This window comes from Rhinolophus hipposideros (genome assembly GCF_964194185.1).
Source record: "Rhinolophus hipposideros genome assembly, chromosome: 15".
Classification (NCBI taxonomy): domain Eukaryota; kingdom Metazoa; phylum Chordata; class Mammalia; order Chiroptera; family Rhinolophidae; genus Rhinolophus; species Rhinolophus hipposideros.
In genome coordinates this window covers 53,149,776-53,174,910 of record NC_138061.1, presented here as the reverse complement: position 1 = coordinate 53,174,910, position 25,135 = coordinate 53,149,776, and the positions used below count along the sequence as shown (strand labels likewise).

Here is a 25,135-nt window from a genome sequence, read left to right as displayed (position 1 = left end):
GATAATTGTATTCTTTTCTGAGGAATGAATTCAGATCTTCAATCTCCATTTTTCATTGACTTGCTTGCATTCCTAGTTAATGAAGGGTCTACTCCCTACACTGAGCATCTTTAGTGCTCGGCATAGCTAATATCAAGGATCTCCTGTTATATCTTAGTATGACTCTCTTGTATGTACCACATCTCCTAGTACCTGCCTGAGGGAAAAGACATGCAAACATTTATACAATGCATATATTGTAAGAGTGCTTGTTTTAATTTTACCACCTCTTCATTTTCAATATATTGCAGATCATTTAATATGTAAAAAACATGTTAATAGAAGAGTTAGACCAATGACAATACCAATAAGATGTTATTAGTATTTATTAGAGATTTTTTCTTATTAGACTTAATTCTTTCCTAAATTGCATGTGACCCATTATCATTATGCTTGGTGGATAATATAACAAAACAAAATTACCAGTCCATTTTACTGAAGGAGAAAGTCTAAGGTTCCTTGAGTTTTATAACACCAAGCATAGCACAAATTTCAGGAATTTTTCCAGTGCTGCACTAGGTGATTTTTAGGGGTTTATGTTCCCCAGAGGCATGAAAGTACTAAAATTGCATTCGCTCTCAGCGGGTGAGAAAGTGCATAGTCAATGGGTTATCTGCCAGTCTTTATTTCCGTTTTATGCAATCACACACGAAGGTATCTCTCAGGTGGTTGTTGAAGTTTACTAGACAATTAGAAGCCATCTTGTGTCTTCTCTAAATGGTATTTATAATCCATAACCAAAGGGGTCGTCTAGGAAGCCACTGGTGCACTACAACTAAGTCCCCCCGTGTTAATTCAGGTTAAAAAGATAAGATCTTTTGCTGTGAGATTCTAATGCAGCGGGAGGGGAACTGCATCATGTAACTGAACAATATTTATAGGACTACAAACAGAGATACAAGGTCTGATATAGGTACTGAAAACAATCACAATATATTGCATACCATTAAGAACAAAGGGGCTATGCAAAAAATCACACTAGGGACTTTGCTATACCTTTATTTATTTGTAACAAAAACACTAAATTCTGTAAATGCGGTATTACTCTACTTTTTTTCTTTTCTTTTTTTAATTTAATTTTTCTTTTATTTTCTTTTTTCCAATTTATTGAAGTGACAATTGTTAGTGAAATTACATAGATTTCAGCTGCACAATTCTGTATTACATCATCTATAAATCCCATTGTGTGTTCACCACCCAGAGTCAGTTCTCCTTCCATCACCATGTATTTGATTCCCCTTACCCTCATCTCCCTCCCCCCAAACCCCTTTACCCTCTGGTAACCACTAAACTATTGTCTGTGTCTCTGAGTTCTTGTTTCTCATTTGTTTGTCTTGTTCTTTTGTTCTGTTTGGTTTATATACCACATATCAGTGAAATCATAGGGTTCTCTGCTTTTTCTGTCTGACTTATTTCGCTTAGAATTATACTCTCAAGATCCATCCATGTTGTCACAAATGTTCCTGTATCATCTTTTCTTAACGCCGAATAGTATTCCATTGTGTATATATACCACAACTTCTTTATCCATTCATCTATCAACGAACATTTTGGTTGTTTCCATGTCTTGGCCACCGTGAACAAAGCTGCAATGAACATTGGAGCACACATGTCTTTATGGATAAATGTTTCCAGACTTTTCGGGCAGATACCCAGGAGAGGGATTGCTGGGTCATATGGTAATTCTATTCGTAATTTTTTGAGGAACCTCCACACTGCCTTCCATAATGGCTCACCACTCTGCATTCCCAACAGTGCATGAGGGTTCCTTTTTCTCCACAGCCTCTCCAACACTTGTGACTATGTCTTGTTGATGATAGCCATTCTGACTGGGGTGAGGTGATATATCATTGTGGTTTTCATTTGCATTTCTCTGATGATTAGTGATGTTGAGCATTTTTTCATATGTCTATTTGCCATTTGTATATCCTCTTTGGAGAAATGCCTCTTCAGGTCCTCTGCCCATTTTTCAGTTGGGTTCTTTGTTTTTTTTGTTGTTGAGCTTCATGAATTCCTTGTATATTTTGGATATTAGCCCTTTATCGAGGCACTGTTTGCAAAAATCTTCTCCCATTCAGTCGTTGCCTCTTTATTTTGTCGATGGTTTATTTTGCTGTGCAGAAGCTTTTAAGTTTCATATAGTCCCATTCGTTTTTTTTTAGCTTTTACTTCCATTGCCTTTGGAGTCAAATTCATAAAATGCTCTTTGAACCCAAGCTCCATAAGTTTACTACCTATGTTTTTTCTATGCAGTTTATTGTGTAAGGTCTTAAGCTTAAGTCTTTGATCCATTTTGAATTAATTTCGGTACATGGTGACAGATAGCAGTCCAGTTTCATTCTTCTACATGTGGCTATCCAATTCACCCAGCACCATTTATTGAAGAGGTTGTCTTTCTTCCATTGTATGTTTTTAGCTTCTTTGTCAAAAATTATCTGTCCATATTTATGTGGTTTTATTTCTGCATTCTCAATTCTATTCCATTGGTCTATGTGTCTGTTTTTCTGCCAATACCGTGCTGCTTTGATTATTGTAGCCCTGTAGTACAAGCTAAAGTCAGGAAGTGTGATATCTCCAGCATTGTTCATTTTTCTTAAGATTGCTTTGGCTATTCGGGGTCTTTTGTGGTTCCAAACAACTCTGATGGTTTTTTGTTCCATTTCTTTAAAAAATGCCACTGGGATTTTGATGGGGATTGCATTAAATCTGTATATTGCTTCGGGCAATATGGCCATTTTAACTATGGTGATTCTTCCAACCCAAGAGCACGGAATGTCTTTCCATTTCTTTGTGTCTTCTTCAATTTCTTTCAAAAATGTCCTATAGTTTTCAGCATATAAATCCTTCACATCCTTGGTTAAGTTTATTCCTAGGTATTTTATTCTTTTTGCTGCAATTGCAAAGGGAATTGTTTGTTTGTATTTCTTTTTCTGAGATTTCATTGTTAGTATATAGGAATGCAATGGGCTTTTGTACGTTGATTTTGTAGCCAGCAACTTTACTGTATTCGTTGATTGTTTCTAACAGCTTTTTGGAGGAGTCTTTAGGGTTTTCTATATATAGCATCATGTCATCTGCAAAGAGTGATAACTTAACTTCTTCAATCCCAATTTGGATGCATTTTATTTCTTTCTCTTGCCTGATGGCTCTGGCAAGGACTTTCAACACTATGTTGAAAAGCAGAGGTGATAGGGGCCAGCCCTGTCGTGTTCCTGAACATAGAGCAAAGGTCTTCAGTTTTTCACCATTAATTATGAGATTAGCTGAGGGCTTGTCATAGATGGCCTTTATTATGTTAAGGTATTTTCCTTCTATACCTATTTTATTAAAAGTTTTAATCATAAATGGATGTTGTATCTTGTCAAATGCTTTTTCTGCATCAATTGACATAATCATATGATTTTTGTCCTTTATTTTGTTTATGTGATGTATCACATTGATGGATTTGCGGATGTTGAACCATCCTTGTGCCCCGGGGATGACCCCACTTGGTCGTGATGAATAATCTTTTTAATGCATTGTTGTATTCGATTTGCTAGAATTTTGTTTAGGATTTTTGCATCAGTATTCATCAGAGATATTGGTCTGTAGTTTTCTTTTTTTGTGTTGTCCTTACCAGGTTTTGGTATCAGGGTAATGTTGGCCTCATAAAATGAGTTAGGGAGTACTGTCTCTTCTTCAATTTTTTCGAACAGTTTGAGCAGGATTGGTATTAGATCCTCTTTGAAGGTTTGGTAGAATTCACTAGTGAAGCTATCTGGTCCTGGACTACGCTCTTGAGAAGGTTTTCCATGACTGATTCAATTTCGTTACTGGTGATCTGTCGGTGTAGATTTTCCAATTCATCATGGTTCAGCCTTGAAAGGCTATATGTTTCTAAGAACTTGTCCATTTCTTCTAGGTTATTGAATTTGGTGGCATATAGTCCTTCATAGTATTCTTGCATGATCCTTTGTATTTCTGTGGTGTCTGTGATAACTTCCCCTTTTTCATTTCTGATTTTGTTAATTAGTGTCTTCCCTCCTTTTATCTTAGTGAGTCTAGCCAAGGGTTTGCTGATTTTGTTAATCTTTTCAAAGAACTAGCTCTTTGTCACGTTAATTTTTTCTATTGTCTTTTTGTTCTCTATTTCATTTAGTTCTGCTCTGATTTTTGTTATTTCTTTTCTTCTGCTGACCTTGGGTTTCACTTGTTCTTTTTCTAGTTCTTTAAGGTGTAACATGAGGTTATTTATTTAGGATTTTTCTTGTTTCTTCAGATAGGCCTGTAATGATATAAATTTCCCTCTGAAAACTGCTTTTGCTGCATCCCAAAAATTTTGGTAGGATGTATTTTCATTTTCAATTGTTTCTATGTATCTTTTGATCTCTCCTCTAATTTCTTCTTTGACCCAGTCGTTCTTTAAAAGTATGTTGTTTAATCTCCAGGTATTTGTGTTTTTTTCCTGCTTTTTTTTTTTTTTGCAGTTGATATCCAATTTCAAAGTCTTGTGATCAGAGAATATGCTTGGTATGATTTCAATCTTCTTAAATTTGCTGAGGCCGATTTTATGTCCCAATATATAGTCTATCCTTGAGAATGTTCCATGTACACTTGAAAAGAATGTATAGTCTGATGTTTTAGGATGAAGTGCTCTATATATGTCAATTATGTCCATTTCATCTAATGTGTCATTTAGGGCTGCTATTTCGTTATTTATTTTCTGTTTGGATGATCTATCCATAGCTGTCAATGATGTATTTAAGTTCCCTAGTATAATTGTGTTTTGGTCAATTTCTCCCTTTAGTTCTGTTAGGAGTTGCTTGGTATATTTTGGTGCTCCCTGATGGGGGGCATAAACATTGATGACTGTTATATCTTCTTGTTATATAGTCCCCTTTACCATTATGAAATGTCCATCTTTGTCTCTTGTTACCTTTTTCACCCTGAAGTCTGTTTCATCTGATATCATTATGGCTACACCTGTTTTTCTCTGGGTACCATTTGCTTGGAGTGTCAATTTCCACCCTTTCACTTTGAGTCTATGCTTGTCCTTGTAGCTGAGATGTGTCTCTTGGAGACAGCATATGGTTGGGTTTAGTTTTTTTGATACAATCTGCTTCTCTGTGCCTTTTTATTGGTGAGTTCAGTCCATTTACATTTAGGGTGATTATTGATACGTGAGGATTTCCTGTCATTCTATCTTTAGTTTTGTGGTACGGCTGTGTCTCCATTGTTTCTTTGCCTTTTTGTTGTTGTCTATTATTTCTGTGTGGTGGTATTCTATGATGTTTCCCTTTGTTTCTTCTTTTATTACAGTACATAGTTCAGTTCTGGACTTATTTTGAGTGGTTACCCTTAAGTTTATGTAAATGAAAGTTTTATATTTAGAGTATTCCATTTTCTTCAGCACGTTTACTTTCTCCATTCCCATATTCCGGTCCAGGCCTTTACTCTCCCCCTTTTAATATTGCCACAAATTGTCCCTGTTGATGGTGGTCGAATAGCCTCCTTTAGTATTTCTTGTAGTGCAGGTCATGTATTAGATAATTCCCTCAGCTTCTGTATGTCTGGAAAGGTCTTTATTCCTCCTTCATATCTAAAGGATATCTTTGTTGGATATATTATTCTTGGCTCATAATTTCTCTCTTTCAATAGTTTGTATATTTGGTTCCACTCCCTCTTGGCTTGTAGAGTTTCTGCTGAGAAATCTGATGATAATCTAATGGGCTTTCCTTTGTAGGTTACCGTCTTCTTTTCCCTGGCTGCCTTGAGGATTCTTTCTTTGGCGTTGACTTTAGACAGCTTCAATACAATGTGCCTTGGAGAAGGCCTATTGGGATTGAGGTAATTAGGTGTTCTATTTGCTTCTTGGTTCGAGGATCCAGTTCTGTCCACAAGTTTGGGAAGTTCTCATCAACAATTTGTTTGAATATATTCTCTGTTCCCTTCTCTCTTTCTTCTTTCCTCTGGTATGCCTATTTTTCTTATATTGCTATTTCTGATATAGTCAGAAAGTTCTTGTAGAGTTCTTTCATTTCTTTTAAGTCTCAAGTCTCTTTCTTCTTCCATCTGCGTAATTTCCAGGTTTCTATCTTCTATGTCACTGATTCTTTCCTCCATCTGGTCAACTCTACTACCTAAGCTGGTTATTTCATTTTTAATTTCTTTTATTGAGTTCTTTATCTCCAGAAATTCCATTTGGTTCTTTTTTTAAATTTTAATCTCTTTCGTAAAATGCTCATGTTGTTCTTTGATTGCGTTTCTGAGTTCATTAAATTGCCTTTCAGTGTTTTCTTGCATCTCGTTGAGTTTTTCAGAACTGCAATCTTGAATTCTCTGTCATTTAAGTCACATATTTCCATATCTTTAAGTTCCTTTTCTGGAGACTTTTCACTTTCTTTCTGAGCTGTCTTGTTGCCTTGGTTATTCATGGCAATTACTGATTTATTATTTCTCTTCCTAGACATCTACAGGAGTGGCTTCTACAACAGGTTGATAGGAAGAGGTCTTTTTTTTTTTCCAGTACTTGTTGGTAGAATGTTTTATTTTCTCTCCGACTGCAGCCTTTTTTTTCCCTCTCTCACACAGTAGTGCTGTTTTTCTGCACTATTCCAGCTTCTCACACAATGGGGGTATTCCCTGGGAAATGGGCTTCTCCTCTGTTAACAGTTTGCCTGGGTCATAGGGTGCCATGTGCCTGTGGGGATGTGGAGAGCTTTGAAGTTCCAAAGCTCTTTTTGCACCAGATTTAGAGCCCGTATGTTTCAGCAGTTCTGTTTACTCCTGCAGGGATCCGCCCAGATAGATGGGGCCAGGGCGGGGTGAGTTGTGAGAGGTGTCCCAGAGCAATGGCGGCGACCACCACCACAGCTGGTCCTCCTTCCACAGTTCCCTCCCTTTTGCCAGAACTAGTTGTGCTGCAAATCTGTGTCTGCGTCCACAGTTCTCAGAGCACAATACATTCTGTCCTTTGATATGACACTGCTACTTTATCGCTTCTAGCACCTGGCAGGTGGGGGCGGGGCGAGCTCTGGGAGGGTAGGGAGGGGGCGGCTAGTCTCCGTGTCTAAGGCTTCTGTTCTCTGCTTGGCAGTGAGGGCTTAAACCACTGTTTTCAGCCTTCTTCCCTCAGTCTTTGCTCCGAGGTCTCTGCCATGAGCGTTGGGTTCAGCCCTGTTATATGCTGCCCCCTCAGCCCTGTGGGCCGTAAGCGGAGCCCTGGCAGTCCAAGTTCTTCCCTCTCCCACAGCTGCGGTAGTTCCGGGATGCAGAGAGCTCGGAGCACTGAGCTAGGTCTGTGTCCTGCGCCCTCGTGGCTCCGTCTCTTCACTTCTACCCTCCCTCTTCACCCGCTGGTGCTATTCTCCCACCTTTAGGTGAATTCAGTAGTGGGCCTCTTCATCTTGCCTGTCTTCTGTGCAGGGAGTCCTTTGTGGAGTTATTGTTGTTCGGTTAGTTGTAAATTCCAGGGGAGCTTTACAGAGGCTCACCTCACGCCGCCATTTTGATGACATCTTCCTCTACTTTATTTCAACTAGGTTCTCCAATTAACCATCATTCGTTTTCATGCTTCACTAGTGCCTGATAATTGATGCTGGTAATAAGATTTCTTAAATAATGAAAGAGCCAGAGTGCTTTATTAAATCATCAAGAACAGATAAAAATGTATTCAGTGTAGTTGTATTGTTAAGTGTATTTTATTGAGGTTGGGGCAGCATGAAACAGAGTAAAGAACACAGGTTTTGGTATTATACCTGGTTTTGAATTTCACAAAGGACACTTATTAGCACTGGGACCTTGGGTAAACTAACGACATAATATCTCTCTAAGCTTCAATTGTCTCGTATATGAAATGGGGCTCTCTCTTCCTGTCCGGCTGGAAAGATGGCGTCCCACAAGGAAGGCACCGGCTCTGCTCCCACCTCTTCCAGCTCCACTGCCGGCGCGGCAGGGAAGGGCAAAAGCAAAGGCTGGTCCGGAGATTCGGCCGTGAAGCAAGTGCAGATAGATGGCTTGGTGGTATTAAAGATAATCAAACATTATCAAGAAGAAGGACAAGGAACTGAGGTGGTTCAGGGAGTGCTGTTGGGCCTCGTTGTAGAAGATCGGCTGGAAATTACCAACTGCTTCCCTTTCCCGCAGCACACGGAAGACGATGCCGACTTTGACGAAGTCCAGTATCAGATGGAAATGATGCGAAGCCTTCGCCATGTAAACATCGACCATCTCCAAGTGGGCTGGTACCAGTCCACATACTACGGTTCGTTCATCACCCGGGCGCTCCTCGATTCTCAGTTCAGTTACCAGCATGCCATTGAAGAATCTGTTGTTCTCATTTACGATCCCATAAAAACTGCCCCAGGGTCTCTCTCACTGAAGGCATACAGGCTAACTCCTAAACTGATGGAAGCTTGTAAAGAGAAGGATTTTTCTCCTGAAGCATTGAAAAAGGGAAGTATCACCTTTGAGCACATGTTTGAAGAAGTGCCGATTTTAATTAAAAATTCACATCTGATCAATGTCCTAATGTGGGAGCTTGAGAAGAAGTCAGCTGTAGCAGATAAACATGAATTGCTCAGTCTTGCTAGCAGCAATCATTTGGGAAAGAATCTACAGTTGCTGATGGACAAAGTGGATGAAATGAGCCAAGATATAGTTAAATACAACACATATATGAGGAACATGAGTAAACAGCAGCAGCAGAAACACCAGTATCAACAGTGTCACCAGCAGGAGAACATGCAGCGCCAGAGTCAAGGAGAACCCCCACTTCCCGAGGAGGATCTGTCCAAACTTTTCAAACCACACCAGCCCCCAGCCAGGATGTAGTCTCTGCTCATTGCAGGCCAGATTAATACTTACTGCCAGAACATCAAGGAGTTCACTGCCCAAAACTTAGGCAAACTCTTCATGGCCCAGGCTCTTCAAGAATACAACAACTAAGAAAAAGAAGTTTCCGAAAAGGAATTCACTTGGACTCTTGAGATCACATTGGGGCTACTCTTGGAAGAAATACATTTGCATATTGAAACGTCTTTCTAGCCAATAGTAAAACATAAATAAAACAATCTTGTCTGCTTGCTCAAAAAAAATAATAATAATAAAAATAAAATAAAATGGGAATAATATCTAGCTTTAGGATATTATCTAAATAATATCTAGCTTTAGGAATAATCTCTAGCTTTAGGATAGTTCCAAGATTAAATGAGACCACGAACAAATGTAGAATACTAGAACAGTGTCTGGCTGTAAAGACATCACTCAGTAAATAGTAGCTATTATTAATTCTAATGCTTCCTTCCCATTCTAAGTAACTCGGCCATGTGCCTCTTCACTTTTCTCTGTATCTCTTTATCTACCAGAATATTTGATTCATATGAATATCCCATCGCCCAATAGCGACAGAATACAGAAAGTTTATTGAGGATTCTAAACATCGGATTATTTGTATTTGAAATAAAAGGAATGTTTTCACAGAAACTATTTATCCCTAGCCTTGGAGAAACAAAGTTTCAAAGTCTCCAAAATGGTTACAAATTACCCAAAGCTTCCACCCTCTTTAGATCTTTCATTATTTTTATTTTCACTATTGAATGAGTAAAACACTAGCATATTTTTATAAAAATTAAGATACTGAAAAAGCTAGACTTTTTGATCCTCTTCTACTTTTTGCCAATTCAATCTGAGTCTTCCCCCAGAAGTAACTATTATTAGGCATTTTATGTCCATCCTTCCAAAGCTACTTTTCTGAATTTACACATATGTATGTGCGTGTGTGTCTGATTTTGTGCTTTAAAATACAAAAATGTGTGTATTGTATGATTGTTGCTTTTACATAAATTATATCACAGTGCACAAATGATTTATACTCAAATTGTTTTTTGCTCAGAAATACGTGTTGAAAATCATTCAGTGTTAGTATCTTACTTACCTTAACCTTTTTAAAAAAACTGCTGCATACCGTGTTTCCCAGAAAATAAGACCTAGCCAGACAATCATCTCTAGTGCATCTTTTGGAGCAAAAAATCAATATAAGACCTGGTCTTATTTTACTATAATATAAGACCGGTCTCATAATACAATATCATATCATATCATATCATCATATCATATCATATCATACAATACAATACAATATAATATAATTAATAATATAATACCAGGTCTTGTATTACTTTTTTCTTCAAAAGACACATTAGAGTTGATTATCTGGTTAGGTCTTATTTTCGGAGAAACATGATAGTATTCCATGTCATGATTTATCAAACTTTAATCATTCCTTTCCTGATAGGCATATAATTTCTCTTTGTATTTTTTCACTATGAGAAAAATCCTGCAATGAACATCATTCTGCATACTTCCTTTAGGATGTGTGTAATTGTTAGGTTATAGGCTACATAAATTTTATTTCAGTCTTTTAAATTAATTTTGTTTATTGTTGAATATTGTTCAAAATTTTAAAGTAAATGAAAGTGGACAGTGAATAGCCTTTCTCCCACCCTAGTCTTCCCACACACCTAGTTCACCCCATCCATAGGAAGCCACTATTATTATCCATATTTCAGAGTTGCTTTTAGAAACATAGATTCTTATCATTACACCGTTGATGCATAAATATTATAGTAGTATGCTATGTATATTGTTTTACACCTTCTTTTATTTCCTTAATAATAAATGCTGCATAGACTTGTATATAACAATGTAGGGAGCCTTCTAACTCTTTTGACAGGATACACAATATTCCAGAGATTGGATATTCCATAATTTATGTAACAATCTCTCAAGTAAGAGGTACTTTGCTTTTTTCAATGTTTAGCTACTACATCTACTCTACAATGAATACTATTGAATTTATCTCATTTTACACATATGTAAGTATATTTAGAAGTGCAATTGCCAATCTATTTTTAGAGTGAGTTGTTGATCACATTTTCACCCATTTTCAGAAAGTCTTCATATATGAGAAAAATACACATAATCTATCATTGTCTATGATTTCCAAACATTTTAAAGCACTGTATGTCTTTTGACTTTGCCTAAAATCTTTTTCTTCCTGTGTAAAAGGTTTTTTCTTTTAAATAAAGTCAAGAGTATTTTTAATATGGTTAAGATTTTAAAATTTAATTTTAAATCAGGGCTTCTGAATTCTCAATTTTGTTTTCTTTTAGCACTTTATGTTTATTTTTCTTCTCCATTTAAAATTTTAATCCATTTGTAACCTATCCTAGTGTAAAGTATGAGGTGTGGATCCATTTTTTTTTCAAATAGCTATTCATTTGCCCCAAGAACATATATTGAATAACCAACTTTTTCCCCACCAGTTAAAGATACTACTTTATCATATAATAAATTCCCACATGTGAATTAGTTTAGTTCCGGACTCCTTATTCTTTTCCATTAGTCTGTTTGGTGATTTGTGTGCAAGAACCACATTTTTTTTAAATTATTGAGGCTTTACAATACATTTGATATCCAGTAGGACTAATTCCTTCTCATCATAATTATTTTTCCTGCTGTTATCTTCCCATCTTAACTTTAGATGCAGTTTTTCTAGTTTAAAAGGAAAAAACACAATCTTTGGTAGTTATGTAGTTTTGAAATGAATTTATATTTTAACAGAGATCATTGACATATTTGTGGTCTTGAATTTTTCTATCCATGAATATGGTATGTCTGTTCATATTTTCAAGACTTCTGCTGTGTCCTTTTAAAGAGTTGTAAAGTTTTCTTCATATAGTGTATGTTTTTGTTAATATATGATTACAATATTCTCAATTTATTATCTTTTATGCTGCTTTTGTAAATGGAGTCTTTCATGCAAAATACTTTCTAATCAGTTTTAATATTAAAAGGCTAGTGCTTTCTGTATATTATATTAACTTTATACCTTACTTTCTCACTGAATTATCTTGTTAGTCTTTCAGTTGGGTTCCATTTCCAATTGTCAAAAAAATAAAGTCATCTGTAAACATGATAATTTTGTCATATGTATTCCATTTTCATGTCTGTAGTTTCTTTCTCTTGTCTAATTACATTGGTTAGTATTTCTAGTAAAATATTAAATAGTGGTGGTGACAGATATATTCTTTTGTCCTTATTTTAATAGAAATATCTTGTGTTTTCCCATTAACTTTGATGTTGGCTTTGGACTAAGGTGGATAGATGTTTTTCGTAGTAAAGAAGTATACATCTATTTTTGTATGTTTTTTATCAAAAATATTTATTGATTTCGGCCTAAGCACTTTCAGCATCTATAGAATTATGGCTTTCATCTTTATATCTGTTAAAACAATTAAATAAATAAATGAATATACTAATATAGAAACTTCATTGTATCCCAGGAATAAATCTTATTTGGTCATAATGTTTTACTTTGCTATTTATGTTGTTGAATGCTGTTTATAATTATTTTATTTAGTGTTTTTGTGCCTATACTCCTAATTGAGTAGAGTATGTAGTTATTTTCTCTGAATCCTTATACATTTTTATATAGACGTTTTATGTACCACAAGAAAAGAATTTGGAAGTAATTTATCTATGCTCTGGAATACTTTAAATAGCTTTGGAATTTTCTCTATCGTGAGCTTGCACTAGCTCACAAGAACATGTATATATCTCTTCCCAACTCCACATTTAGTGACGTCATGCATGCATCTTGAAATCAGTCATGGTTGGAACATTCACACAACAGAAATTGGCAAACATTACAAATCAGGCGTGTGTGTGTGTGTGTGTGTGTGTGTGTGTGTGTTGTTTGTTTTGCAGAGACAGAGTTGTTAAACATTCAAAAGAATACTATTGAAAGATTTTGTCTTTGAATGTTTGATAAAAATATCCCTGTAAAACCACCTAGACTTTGTGCTTTTGTGGCAGTCACGGTAGGTCTTTATGAACTTTATTTTGCCTATGGAAAATCAATCTGTTTCAATTTTCTATCTCTTCTGGCGTCAGTTTTGTGAAATTACGTATTCCTAGAAAATTATCCACTTGATTTAGACTTTCAGATATTTGCACACCATTGAACAAAGTTAGTTCTTGTGGTACTTTTTAATTTTCTCTGGTTTCTATAACTTTTCAAGTTTTATTTTGTATATTTGAATTTTCTTTAATTTTTCTTGATTAAATTAGTGAGTTTTTCAAGAAATTAGCTTACAGATTTATTATAGTTTTTTTTATTTTAAAACTGAATAATATCTGGTTTTAGCTTTAATAATTCATTACTTTCATTTCCTTTTGGCTTATTTTGCAGAGTGTTTTCTGAGTTCAGATTTTTAATTTATCTTTCACATTTTTCCTTTCTTAAAAAACAATTACATATATACTTAAAGCTGTTTCCCTCTTAGAACAGCCTTGGATCCATCTTGTAGATTCTAATAGGTAACCATTTCATTATCATACTTATTTAGCTATTCTGTAGTTTGGACTTGTATGCTATGTTTGCCTTGAGATTTAAGAGTATTAGAAAATTTCTAGGTAGAAGGGCTCTTTGCAACCTGATTTTGTTATTAATATTTAGTTTTATTACATTGTGATGTGACCTGAGAGTTTTTGTACTACTTCTATTCCCCGGAATTTATTAAAATTCTATTTGTGGCCTAGTGTATTATTGTGGAAGATTGTATTTGCCAAAATGGTCAGAGCAGTATTTCTGGCCCCACATGCTCTTCCAGAACTTGGCCACTCCCCCATCAAAAGGTGGAGTCTATTGTCCCTTCCCCTAAACCTGGGCAGGACTTTTGTGACTACCTTGATGAACAGTTCAAGTGATGCTGCATGACTTCTAAGACATAGGTCATACTAGATAATATGGCTTTTGCCTCGCTCTTATTCTTTTTTGGTTCTTTTGCCCTTGGAACTCAGCCATCACGCTGTGAGGAAGGCATTACCAGCCTACAGAAGAAGACCACTTTGAGAGGAACGAAGGCCCCTAGGCGATAGCCAACAAATGATTCTAGCTCCCAGATTTCAAGTCTTCTACTGAGGCCTCAGACATTATAGAGCAGATATAAGTCATTCTCAACAGTTGATCAAACACTGTTTTCAATATCATTAACTATATTCCCTATGCTGTACTTTACATCCCATGAATATCTCTATCTATCAATCTCTCTCTCTCTCTCTCTCTCTGTCTCTCTCTCTCTCTCTCTAGCTCTCTATAGATATATAGATATAGATAAAGATATATTTAATTATAGTTGACATTCAATATTATTATTCTATATCAGCTTCAGGTGTACATCTATACAATCTATGAAGTGACCCCTCCCCCCCATAGGTCCAGTATGCAACTGGCACCCTACCTGAAACTAATATGAAAAAATAAATAAATTAAATAAATATAAAAAAAGAATAGTGGTTCAAATCAAAACAAACAAAAACAAACAAAACGCTATGTTTTCTAGTTAGTTTGAGGTATTGTTTTTTCCCTATAGGATGTAATGCAGTATCATGTCTATCATTTCTGCTAACACCTTAAACTGGCTTCGTGCCTTAGGTCACAGGAAATGGTCTATAAGATGCTACAGTTCTGGTCTCTGATATTGTTCCGACTTCATCTACACCCCCCACAACCATCCTGTTCCCCTGCTAGATTACCATCCTAACCACTGGTCTCCTAGCTCTACTTCATGTATGCCAGGCATGTTCCTGTCTCAATACCTTGCACTTGCTCTTTCCTCTGCCTGGATGATTTTTCTCTCAGATATTCTCATGTTTCCATCTCTCACTTCCTTCCAGTTATTACTCCAATCACTTTATCCGTGGTGCCCTCTTTGGCTATCAAGTCTTAAATTATGAACACATACTCCCTTTTCTTTTCATCTTAGTAATTATCTCTAACATACAGATGAGACTTTTATTTTAGTTATCGATGATCTCACTCAATTAGAAGTTAAGCTCTTTGAAGGCAGACATTTTTGTCTGCTTTATTCATCCCCCTTATATCCCTATCTCTAGTGTTTGTAACAGTGCTTGGCATATAGTATGCGCTAGGTAGATACCTTTTTAATTAATGAATGAATTTCTAAGGATGCAGGAGAAGAAAGGACGCTGCGAACATGTTCATTATGCTTAGTTCTCCTTGTGCTTTACAATTTCCCAGATATAGCAGCATTTACTGCCCTGCCTAGCCTGTTCTGCAGGGGACCTTGGCTATTTGATTCATACACTGTATGAAGTAAGTTCTAGAAAGATTCCAAGAGTCAGATGAAGAAAGGAAGAAATTAGATATAAAGAGGAAAGCTCTCTCTTGAGAGAAGAAATTTGAAGGAGAGGATGGTTATATCGGTTTCTTTAATCAAAAACAAAGAAAGGGACTGCATCTTATCCTCTTTGACTCTCCTTGATTTGGGAGAGACTGATGAGGTACAGCAAGATAAATAAAGGCATAAAGAGCTAATCCACAAGAGAGAAGACTGCTTTATTGTTCTTACACAGATGTCTGTCCTTACAACATAGGATTTCTTTTCCCCTTTGGGGGAGGGTGGGAATAGGGTAAAAGGCAATTTAAATTGGAATCTCCAGGCAGCCTGTGTTTTAGAATTAGCATTGCATTATTTTCCTGGCTCCCCACCCCCTCCTGTCTTTTAGTTGAGGAACATTTGCCCTGGAACCGCACAGAGAGTTTGCATTAGCTTCCCTGAGGACAGAACTCTGACCCCACAGACTAAGGAAGCTACAAATGGAAAATTCCAAGTTGCTGTACTCTTTTATTTTCATGCTAATGATTCTGCAGAGAGTATGTGAAGAAACAGATGCACAAGAATAATAAAGAGTTGAGGGCTAAGCACTCCTTTGACAACACTGGAGTGCTTTTTTTTCTTTTTCCAGGAGGGTCCTGTGTCTATCTGTGCTTCTAGAAGTCCAGAGAGGTCAAGGTGACCAGGGTTTCGTTGTACGAAAAAGATGAACTAGCAGTGACATAGAGAACCCTGGCTGTGGGTTTCATATCCTGATTGGATTTGAAAGTTGTGTAAGTTTTATTTCACTTCCTTCAGGCAACTCTCTTCACCTCTCAAACACAGATGAGCATATCCTTCAGTTCAAGGCCGTGGGGAATTCCCACTCTTCCTGGACAATCCTCTTACCTGAGTTCAATAATACTCATCCTTTCCTTTGATCCAATGAAAATGGCACCCACCGTATTTTCAGTTTCTGGCGACTTCCCCTGTATTCTATTCAATGACAACATACTCCCATCTTTTCCTTAGAATAACTTTATCCTGGGTATAAATCCTCAAGTGGGAGACATATAAGAGCCTACATTCTGCAAAGCCAAATTGTCTCAACCTCCTTTTCTTATATGCAAACAAAAGTTATGTTTAACGTCACCACAGGAATGCCTCGCAGAGGAGATGCTAATCAGAAACAGAATAATCATATCTAACCTCCGCTTTGAGGTTACTTCTCACACACACAACCCACCAGAAATTGAACAAGAATGCCCTTTGGTCACTCCCCAAGTTCTCTTTCACACTCAGAAACCACCGAGGGGGAGTTCCTCCCGATTTGGTACCTATACAAACGGTTTCTTTCATTCCAGGGGTGGCTTTAGAATTTTTATAATCAAAGTTCATGGGAGTAACAACTGGGTGGAAATGTGTGAGAGGAGAGGGAGGGGACTCAATTTGTTTTAAAACTGCCTGTCTGTAACAAGAACACATTTTTTCCCCCCCCGCAGTGTGTAGGTTTCTATAAGGTGATTAGGGGAAAGAGCCTTGTACACACTTGCAAGTAGAAGGTGGGAGGAATAAAGCCCTTTCTTTGCACCTGAGTAAAAACAACTTAGCAGTGGCCACTCCCAAGTGATATGATAAACTTGGCTTTCTCCTTCCACCCATTTGCTTAATTCAGCTCTTATTTTCATCCAAGGTGCCACCCAATCCTTTGATCTTCACTCATCTCTCACTTCTCTTCACTCTTATATCTATTTTGGCCTCTGCTTTCTAGATGCAGGGACTTTTCTCTCCCAGTAGACTATAGGATTCCTGCAGGCAGAGCCCACAGCCCCAGTGCAGGGTTCCTCTAAAAAAAAATAAATAAACAAACAAAATAAATAAATAAAATAAAATAAACGTGGTTGGGTGACTGATTGAAGAAACAGAACCAGGCCCTGGCAGTGACCTAAAGCAGATGGAATTCTGATTAAGAGAATTGAAAAGTCAAAAAGCCCAAAACCACACCCTTTATAAAGTACACACATCCCAACAAATCCAAAGTTATTGGAAAAGTAACAGCCCTCTCCCCTGACCAGCCCCAACGAAAAATTTCATTAGAATGGATAAAGAAGCAGAGCAGTAAATATTAATAGCTGGAAGGGGAAAGCTGGAGGACAGCAGGCTAACTGAGCAGGTGTTCACCTCACTCAATTGCAATCCACTCGCAGCCAACAACGTCATCGTTTGGCTTTCTTGAGCTCACCGACAGGCCATTTTTCATGATTTTACCATTTCTGGCCAAATGCAAACTTTTTAATTAAATGTACCACATAATTCCAGATGTTTGTTTATTTGTTCCAAAAGGGTTGTAAAAATCTCTGCATGAGGGAAAACCTGTGGCCGGGGTAAAGCTTTCTACAAGAGGCCGGGAAATGAACGAGGTGGAAGAACTGGGACTGGGAAGTTAATGCTGGGCCGAGCTCTCCACAGAACAAGCTAGACGAAAAGTTTCTGCTTCAAACATCTCTCCTTTGATGAACCTATGATTGAAGACTAAAACACATTGGCCACTTAATTAGTTGTTTAAAGGCTACAGCTCAACTTGAGCCAAAGACTGGAAGAGAACAAATTTTTGTGGCTGCTCTGCCCACTTCATTTTTGTTTGCTGCTGTTGCCCCGAGCTCTACCACATTAATTCCAGCAGTTTTCCTTCCATTTAGCCAGCAAGATGATAGCTCATGCATGAGGAGTAGGGGAGAATCTTGTGTGTGTGTGGGGGGGTGCACTAGAGAGGGAGGACAGGAAGAGACCACAGCTTTCCACACACCATGCCAGCTTCCGAGCAGCCTTCTGCTCTCTCTGGTGCTCTCTATCCCTAAAGATAATCAGTCATTAAGTCTGTCTATTGCATTTGCTCCAGAATGTTGCTCAGTAGCAACTGCAATATTTGCTTCCTTTACTTTCTGTTCCCCCATCCAGCCAATAACTCCAGGCTTCATCATCAAACGCTAGATGATTTCAACATTAGCCTAAACGGATGCTGGGCTCTACATTTTGGGTTCAAAAGCCAACATCAGAAATACTTTGAATAGCATGGGGAGGAAAAGCATTGACTGATCATTTTCTCTGATGCCCACGCCAGGGATATCCAGTGACCGAACTGTCAGCAACCCCAAGCAGTATCGGCACCGTGGTCATAAGGTTCTCTGTACATCGCCCCCATCACTGCTCCACTGGCAGTGTCCTGGCCCCAGCTGTCTTCCCCATCTGTTACTAAGTTGTTTCCTAAATTACCTTTGCTAGAAACGTGCTCTTTGGAGGCAACAGAGTCTGCAGTAACATAGTCTGGTGTCGAGAAATGGGAAGTGTCTAAAACCGGAACAAACTCCCTTCAATGCCACCGCACAGTGGCCTCGCGAGTCTAGACTTTTTTCTTCCAATTCCACCTGCACACTGTTTACAGATGAATAACCCCATTGCACAGCTTTAAATCAAATCTAGATGCTTCTGCCTGTTCAAAGACCGCCATAATATGGACCCACCCTATGTAAGTAACCGTATTTGTGACTTTTTCAAAACTAGGTAGCTTCCTTTAGTCCGTTCTATCCATTCTCACCCCTGTGCGGCATCTTTATCCATTTCCTTTGTTTTGGGAATGTCCTTCTTTTGCCTTCCACCTACCTATGCCCTACGTGTTCTTCAAAGCTCAAAACCACCATCTTCCAGACAGCCACGCCTGACTATTCTAGCCTTGACTGATTCCCATCTTTCCTAAACATTTATTTATAGCACTTATCCCAGCTTGTACCAAGTAAAGCAACTCTGAATTACATAGTGCATAATATATTGTTTGGTGGGCATTGCTTCTTTTTTGGTGTCTCCTCAATCAAACCATAAATTCTAGGAAGACAGATGCGATGCTCTATTTCTGAATTCTCTGAAAACGGTAAACATATACTTTGTACACAGGGGATACTAAATAAAGACATGCTGGAGGAGTCCATGACAGTACTCAGAGCAATACTTGTCACTTCAGGAGTTAGATTTGACCAATGGAAGGGATAAGAAACAGCCAATAACTCTAAACTTTCAAGACATTTAGAATCTTCAAACCTGTCAATCTCAGACCCTCCATTTTTTAAGACAGAGGGACAGGTTTTTACTACCATTTTTTATTTGCACTGACTGTTGGGGAAAGGGCTATTCTTTTGACTGCTCATTCTACAGAAGTAAGGTTTGTTACTGCTAGGTGGGGGTTGGGCAGGGATCCTATTTTCCCCTCCTTGCTTAGCTTCTGGAACGAAAGAACCAAATTCCTAGCCCCTCTGTGTCTATGAGTCCACTACAATTCTGCGCGAAAAGTGGAGAAATAAAGCAGTCCTGGAGACTGCAAATGAAAGATCATCCTTGGAGAAAAAGTATAGGAAATGGACCCTATGGATTTCAAATGCTTAAAAGAGGTTGCTTAAAGTTCCTGGCTGAAGTCCATGCCAGTCTTGGTAATAGTCTAACAGATTCATCCATCTTCAGATTCCACTTGGCTTGCTCTTCCATCACTGCCACCTTCCCAGACAGCGAGTGCACACATGCACATCTATCTATATATACGCGGAAGTTTTAATCTACACTACCCTCCATTCCAATCCACCCAGCCCCGCTCCATACAGAGTGAAGCTATTGACCCTGCAAAGCAGCAGGGAGATGAATTTGATGACCCAGACTAGAGTTTTTAAACCATTTCAGCAAGCTTTAGAATCAAAGGAAAGTACAATTTATTCAGCACTTAGTAAAGTCCTTTTACTTTGGAACAGAGTGCACACACTGAAAATAGACTCCCACTGCCACGCAGATAAAATAAACCTGTCAACCACTACTGTCAAATCACTAGTCACCTCAATTAAATAAAGGAAACTTTAGCAGTTCTCAGCATCTGAGAATTCCACCAAGATTATAAACCCATAAAAGCATTACGAAGGAAAGAAAACTAAAGTAATGGGTTCTGTTGAAAATGTCATCAGAGGAAAGCATTTTACATAATTAGAAAATGCTAATAATAGCTCTGCTCAAAGAACCAACATACTCTCCCCGCACACAGCCACGGCAGAGCCGTAACATGAGGTCTGAAAGAAGGGAGCCACTTATTCGACAGGACCCACAGATGAATGGTGTCCCCTCAGCAGGGAGGCCTTCCTTGCCAATTGTTAATGTAAGATTCTCTCTCTCTTTCTCTCCCTCCCTCTCTTTTCTCTCCCGACCTTTTCCCCTCCCTCCCTCCATCTCTCTTTCTTGCTTTCAATATACTTTCCATAGGGAGGCTAAATCTGTTATGCTTTTATGAACCTTCAATGAGTCAGTGACGTTTCTGAGAAGTCATCTGATGGTCAGCTTGCTTGAAAGACTACAGATGACACTGGAACAACATGGGTTTCAATGCACACGCCAACGTAGACAGGAGTTTTTTTTTTTCTATAAATACGTACAGTACTGTCAATATATTTTCTCTTCCTTATGATTTTCTTAATAACATTTTCTTTTTTCTAGCTTCCTTTATTGCAAGCATACATATAACATATGATACATATAACATACAAAATATGTGTTAATCGACTGTTTAGCCATATGGCTTCCAGTCAACAATAATCTATTAGTAATTAAGTGTGGGGGAGTCAAAAGTTATATGTGGATTTTCGACTCCACAGGGGGTCGGCACCCCTAACCCCTACATTGTTCAAGGATCAATTATAATCAAAATATTCCAGAAAACAGAAGGCAACAAATAAGCAGGCTGCCTTAGTCACAGGGTCTGATCTCAGGTGAGATCTACCTGGCAGAGTCACCAAAATGATCAGATTGCTTATTCCATCCATTTAAATGGTCCATGAGAACCAACAAGCAGTAGGCAAAAAGATTCCTTGAGGCTGGACTACTAAGATAACCTAAATAAACACATCTATTTTTCTTGAGTCTTCGCTATTATTCTGTTTCGATTTTGTTTATTATAACGAACAAACCTACTTAGCTTGCACACCACTATTATTCTGTTTCGATTTTGTTTATTATAACGAACAAACCTACTTAGCTTGCACACCACCTGTGGGTTGACAAGGCAAGGTGGTAGGGAGATAAAACATAGAAAATGTTTTTAAAAATGGCTGAAAGAGACAGATTACCTCCAAATCCTACAATCCTAGAGCAAATTGTGATGAACCGTTTGGTGATCAGGCAGCCCCATCTTGAACCCTCCCGAAAGCATTGTGCTGGTGGCATGCAGTTTCTCTGGCCGACACCCCATCCCAGATGTCTTTGTGTACATTGCCACATCTTCGCACGTACCCGTTTAAATTTTCCCCTTATTCATTTCACTTTGGCTTATTTAAATAGTTGAAGCAAAATACTTTGTATGTATGGCTTTTGTGAAAATGTATTTGCTGATATCTCAGGCTAAAACTATTTAAAAATTAAAGATAAAAACACCTGCAGCTTTTCTTTCCATCTTTTTCTTCTTTTTTGCATGGCCCACCTTGAGCTGCTTCTTGGAAATATACAGAAAAATCAATTGCTAGGTATAAAATACAACTCATATTAAGGAAACTGCAAGTGACAACTAGTCATGATAAGTCGCTATGTGAATCACTCTGTGCCAGTCCCGGCAATCAATTTCAAACACAAATAGACCAAGGCTGTGCTCGCTTCGGCAGCACATATACAAATAGACCAATGAGCACCTAACAACTGTGTCTATAAAAATAATGGCAAGATTGCCAAGGTTGGCTAGAAGTAGGATGGTTATCATCTCCATGGAAGTTTTCATACCAGATTTCCGCTCGGTTTCTTTTTATGCATTTAAAGTCCAGTGCTTGACATGACAAGCTAACTACGGCATATCTTCAAGGTAGCTGTATAAGCATCGGGGAAAAAATAATAATTCAGAGATGTTCACTGGGCTTGTAATTACTTTGCAAAATGTGTGTACAAACAAACTGGAATGGGACCCTCAAAGTGATAGCTGTTGGTGAAGTAGGATTAGGGTAGAAGTGCCAGATCAGCTGTTTAAACCACCATCACCACCACCTTCTTCTAAGGTTTTCTCCGCAACCCAGGGGAAGAACTGTAAACTACACTTCCCAGTATTCCCTTGGCATATGGTTCTAGATTAGAGTGGGTAAAAGAGAGACACTGGAGTATGATTTGGAAATCTGGAAAGGAGGGGCAGGGCAATGCATGGATAGCCCTAATGTTGGAAGCAGTACCCAAGTGAACTTCTTGAGAGTCACCCCACCTTGGTGCTAAAGATTAGAAAGTCAGTAGGAGATCCCCAGGAGTTCCTGAGATGCCCAGAAACTTTAGCAAGCTCTTGAAAATTACTGGACTCGGTGCGGAGGTGGAGACACTAGGTGGTAGCTTCGCTGACCCTCAGTCTTCCCTTATTATGTAAGTCATTCCTTACATTAAAACGCTTCATAATTTGAATATGTAGTGTGTCTTCTATTTTCCCCTGTCTGAATTTAGACTGGTACCATACATAGCATTTTCCCCTTTGTTTTTTAAAATTTTCTCTGTTCCAAAATTTACAGATCTGTAATTTTAAAAATGTGTCAGGGAGGAGAGTAACAGGTCATTCTTTTGATAGAAATAGGCAAGGGTGATATACTTCTCTGCAGCCTTAGCATACGCTTTGGAAATCCACCCTGGCAGTGGACATTTCTAGGTTATTGCCTGTCCATGTACTTTCTTTCCTTTCTCTCCAGCACAATACCACCGTTAGCCCTGCATTTACTTCATAGGTCCTGTGTGAAGGACAAATATCAGGGGTGGCCTGGAAATCAAGGACACAGAGCTTTAATTTGTTTTCCCTTGCCTCTGTTCCTGAGTGACTCAGTCTTCCCTAGATAGTCTTGGTGTCTGCCTGTTAGATGGGAATAATAATATTTACCCTCCCTACTTTATGGGGCTGTCTTGAAGATGATATGGTCTATGCTTTAAAGAGAAATTTCTTCCCCGAAAGACACAATGGTCTATATAAATGCAAATTCTACTTCTAAGAGCTACCAGATAAATAACGGCAATATGTGTCATGGAGGGCTATGTCCTATGCATGCAATGTATTTACAAACATTTCTCCAACAAACATTTCAACATTCTTCATAATGGGAATGCAAAGTATAGAATGAAGATAAAGTATGCAGACTAGGTAGCAGCTGAGAACACTGACCCAACCCATGTTCTCTGTACTCTGAAGACATGCTCTGAAGACAGCAGAATTCTCAGGGAGATTTCAGGTAGACTGTTCTAAAACCATATCTATAACACAACTTACATCATACTGAGAGTTCAGTTTCTTCTTTGAGAGCTTCTATTCTAGTAAAACAGTTCCATTCATTGCCTCAGTTTATCCTATTCACTTTCTACCATCAAAGCACCAGAGTTTGAAAACTATGACATTAAAATAAGTATCGACGTGAAAGTTATGCAATGTGGCTAAATCTGCCGCAATGGATCAATAGATACGGCTTCTGTCCATGATCATTTGGATTTTTGAAAGCGACAGAGTTGAGATCTGAGGTCCACAAGGCTGGCCTTTCACTTTAGTATGTGCTCATCTCCAAAGGAAGATGGGTCTCCTTTCTCAGATGCAATCAAGTTATCTCACAGTTATCTAAGTTACTGACTTTCCTCTGGATGTTTATCACTCATTACTTACTGAACAAATATTTATTGAGCACTGATTAAGTATGAGGCCCTGTGCCAGGCACAGCAGAGATAGTGGTGAGCACATAGATATAATCTCCTCCACTCCCCTCAAGAGCTTATACCCACCTAGAAAAATAGTCCCTGAAAAGGTAAAACTGACCTAATATGAATGTGTAGGGATGTGGGATCAGAGAACGCTCCTTGGAGTTATGATACTTAAGCTGATACCTGACGAATGAGTAGGAGTCAGTAATGTGAAAGAAGAAGGGTTCAAATCTGTACTGCTCCTCAGGGTGCTTTCATTTATGAGAAGTTTGAGATATGCATTTACCTGACCTCTATGATACAAAGCAGAATATGAACAATTGTGCTAAGGAAATAGAAACAAATGTTATAAGTACCTCAAGAAGGAGGAAAATCAGAACAGATGAGGTCAGAAAAAATTTCACATAGGAAGCAGAAAATACTGTGCATTACTCTCTCTACGATGTACAGATTATCTGTAAGTTACAGATGGAGTCCTCTATCTCCTGATCATTATTCTGAGCCCAGACATTCTTTGCATTTGAATCTAGAGTCCTTAGGACATGAATCTTGGGCCCATCATACTTGACATTGGAAGTTACAAAAAAGGACAAGTAAAGGGAAAATGGCATGTATAGAAAAACAGCAATTTTCACATGAACTACTGCCTGTCAGTTTGTGTAGTTGTTGGTGCGGAATGAAAAGAGATTGGGAACTGGACGAATCAAAAATTATTTGCAAATAGAACTTCCACTTACGATTTTAGAGACCAAGTTTCAAACATCATGGAAGATTTCACTTGGGAGAGAATTGATGCAATTTGCCTTCACAATGTAAAATTACCTCTCTGGACAAATGTTTGTAAGCTATTTCCAGGAGGGTAGCAACAAATGATGCTCAAATAGTTTGCTAATTTATATGATCAGAAATTTAGAATAATTTCTTTAAATTCAATATAAAAAAAACAACAACAACAAGATGACACTAAGTGGTTTCATTCTTGGTGCCAAACAATATGGCTTCCCCATTGGTCATTGTATGATTCATGCCAAGCTGAAATATATCAGTCTCATCTTTTCAGTCCAATAATTTTTCAGCCTTAATGAGCTTCTTTACCTCTTTCTTTACTGGTCTCCTTATGACGTCAGGCCCAAAGACCTGGCCATCATTTCATGATGCTGACTTGCTTTTTCACCATCCAAGTCCTTCACAACTGATCAGTCAATTACTGAGGGCATTAATGT

General features: G+C 38.1%; 2 protein-coding genes across 2 annotated transcripts in view; one reads left to right on the top strand and one right to left on the bottom strand.

Moving 5' to 3' along the window:
• Positions 1 to 25,135, bottom strand: part of LRMDA (leucine rich melanocyte differentiation associated) — a 1,035,628-nt gene that overhangs the window by 198,750 nt on the left and 811,743 nt on the right. The window lies entirely within an intron of this gene.
• LOC308508412 (eukaryotic translation initiation factor 3 subunit H-like) lies at positions 6,014 to 9,070 on the top strand. The gene has a single exon (XM_081075037.1). It carries the CDS (start codon positions 7,906 to 7,908, stop codon positions 8,848 to 8,850), a length of 945 nt encoding a protein of 314 aa, XP_080931163.1. The 5' UTR covers positions 6,014 to 7,905; the 3' UTR covers positions 8,851 to 9,070.

Excerpts from the sequence above, each read along its gene's own strand:
- LOC308508412 (XM_081075037.1), top strand. The coding sequence starts at position 7,906 with ATGGCGTCCCACAAGGAAGGCACCGGCTCTGCTCCCACCTCTTCCAGC.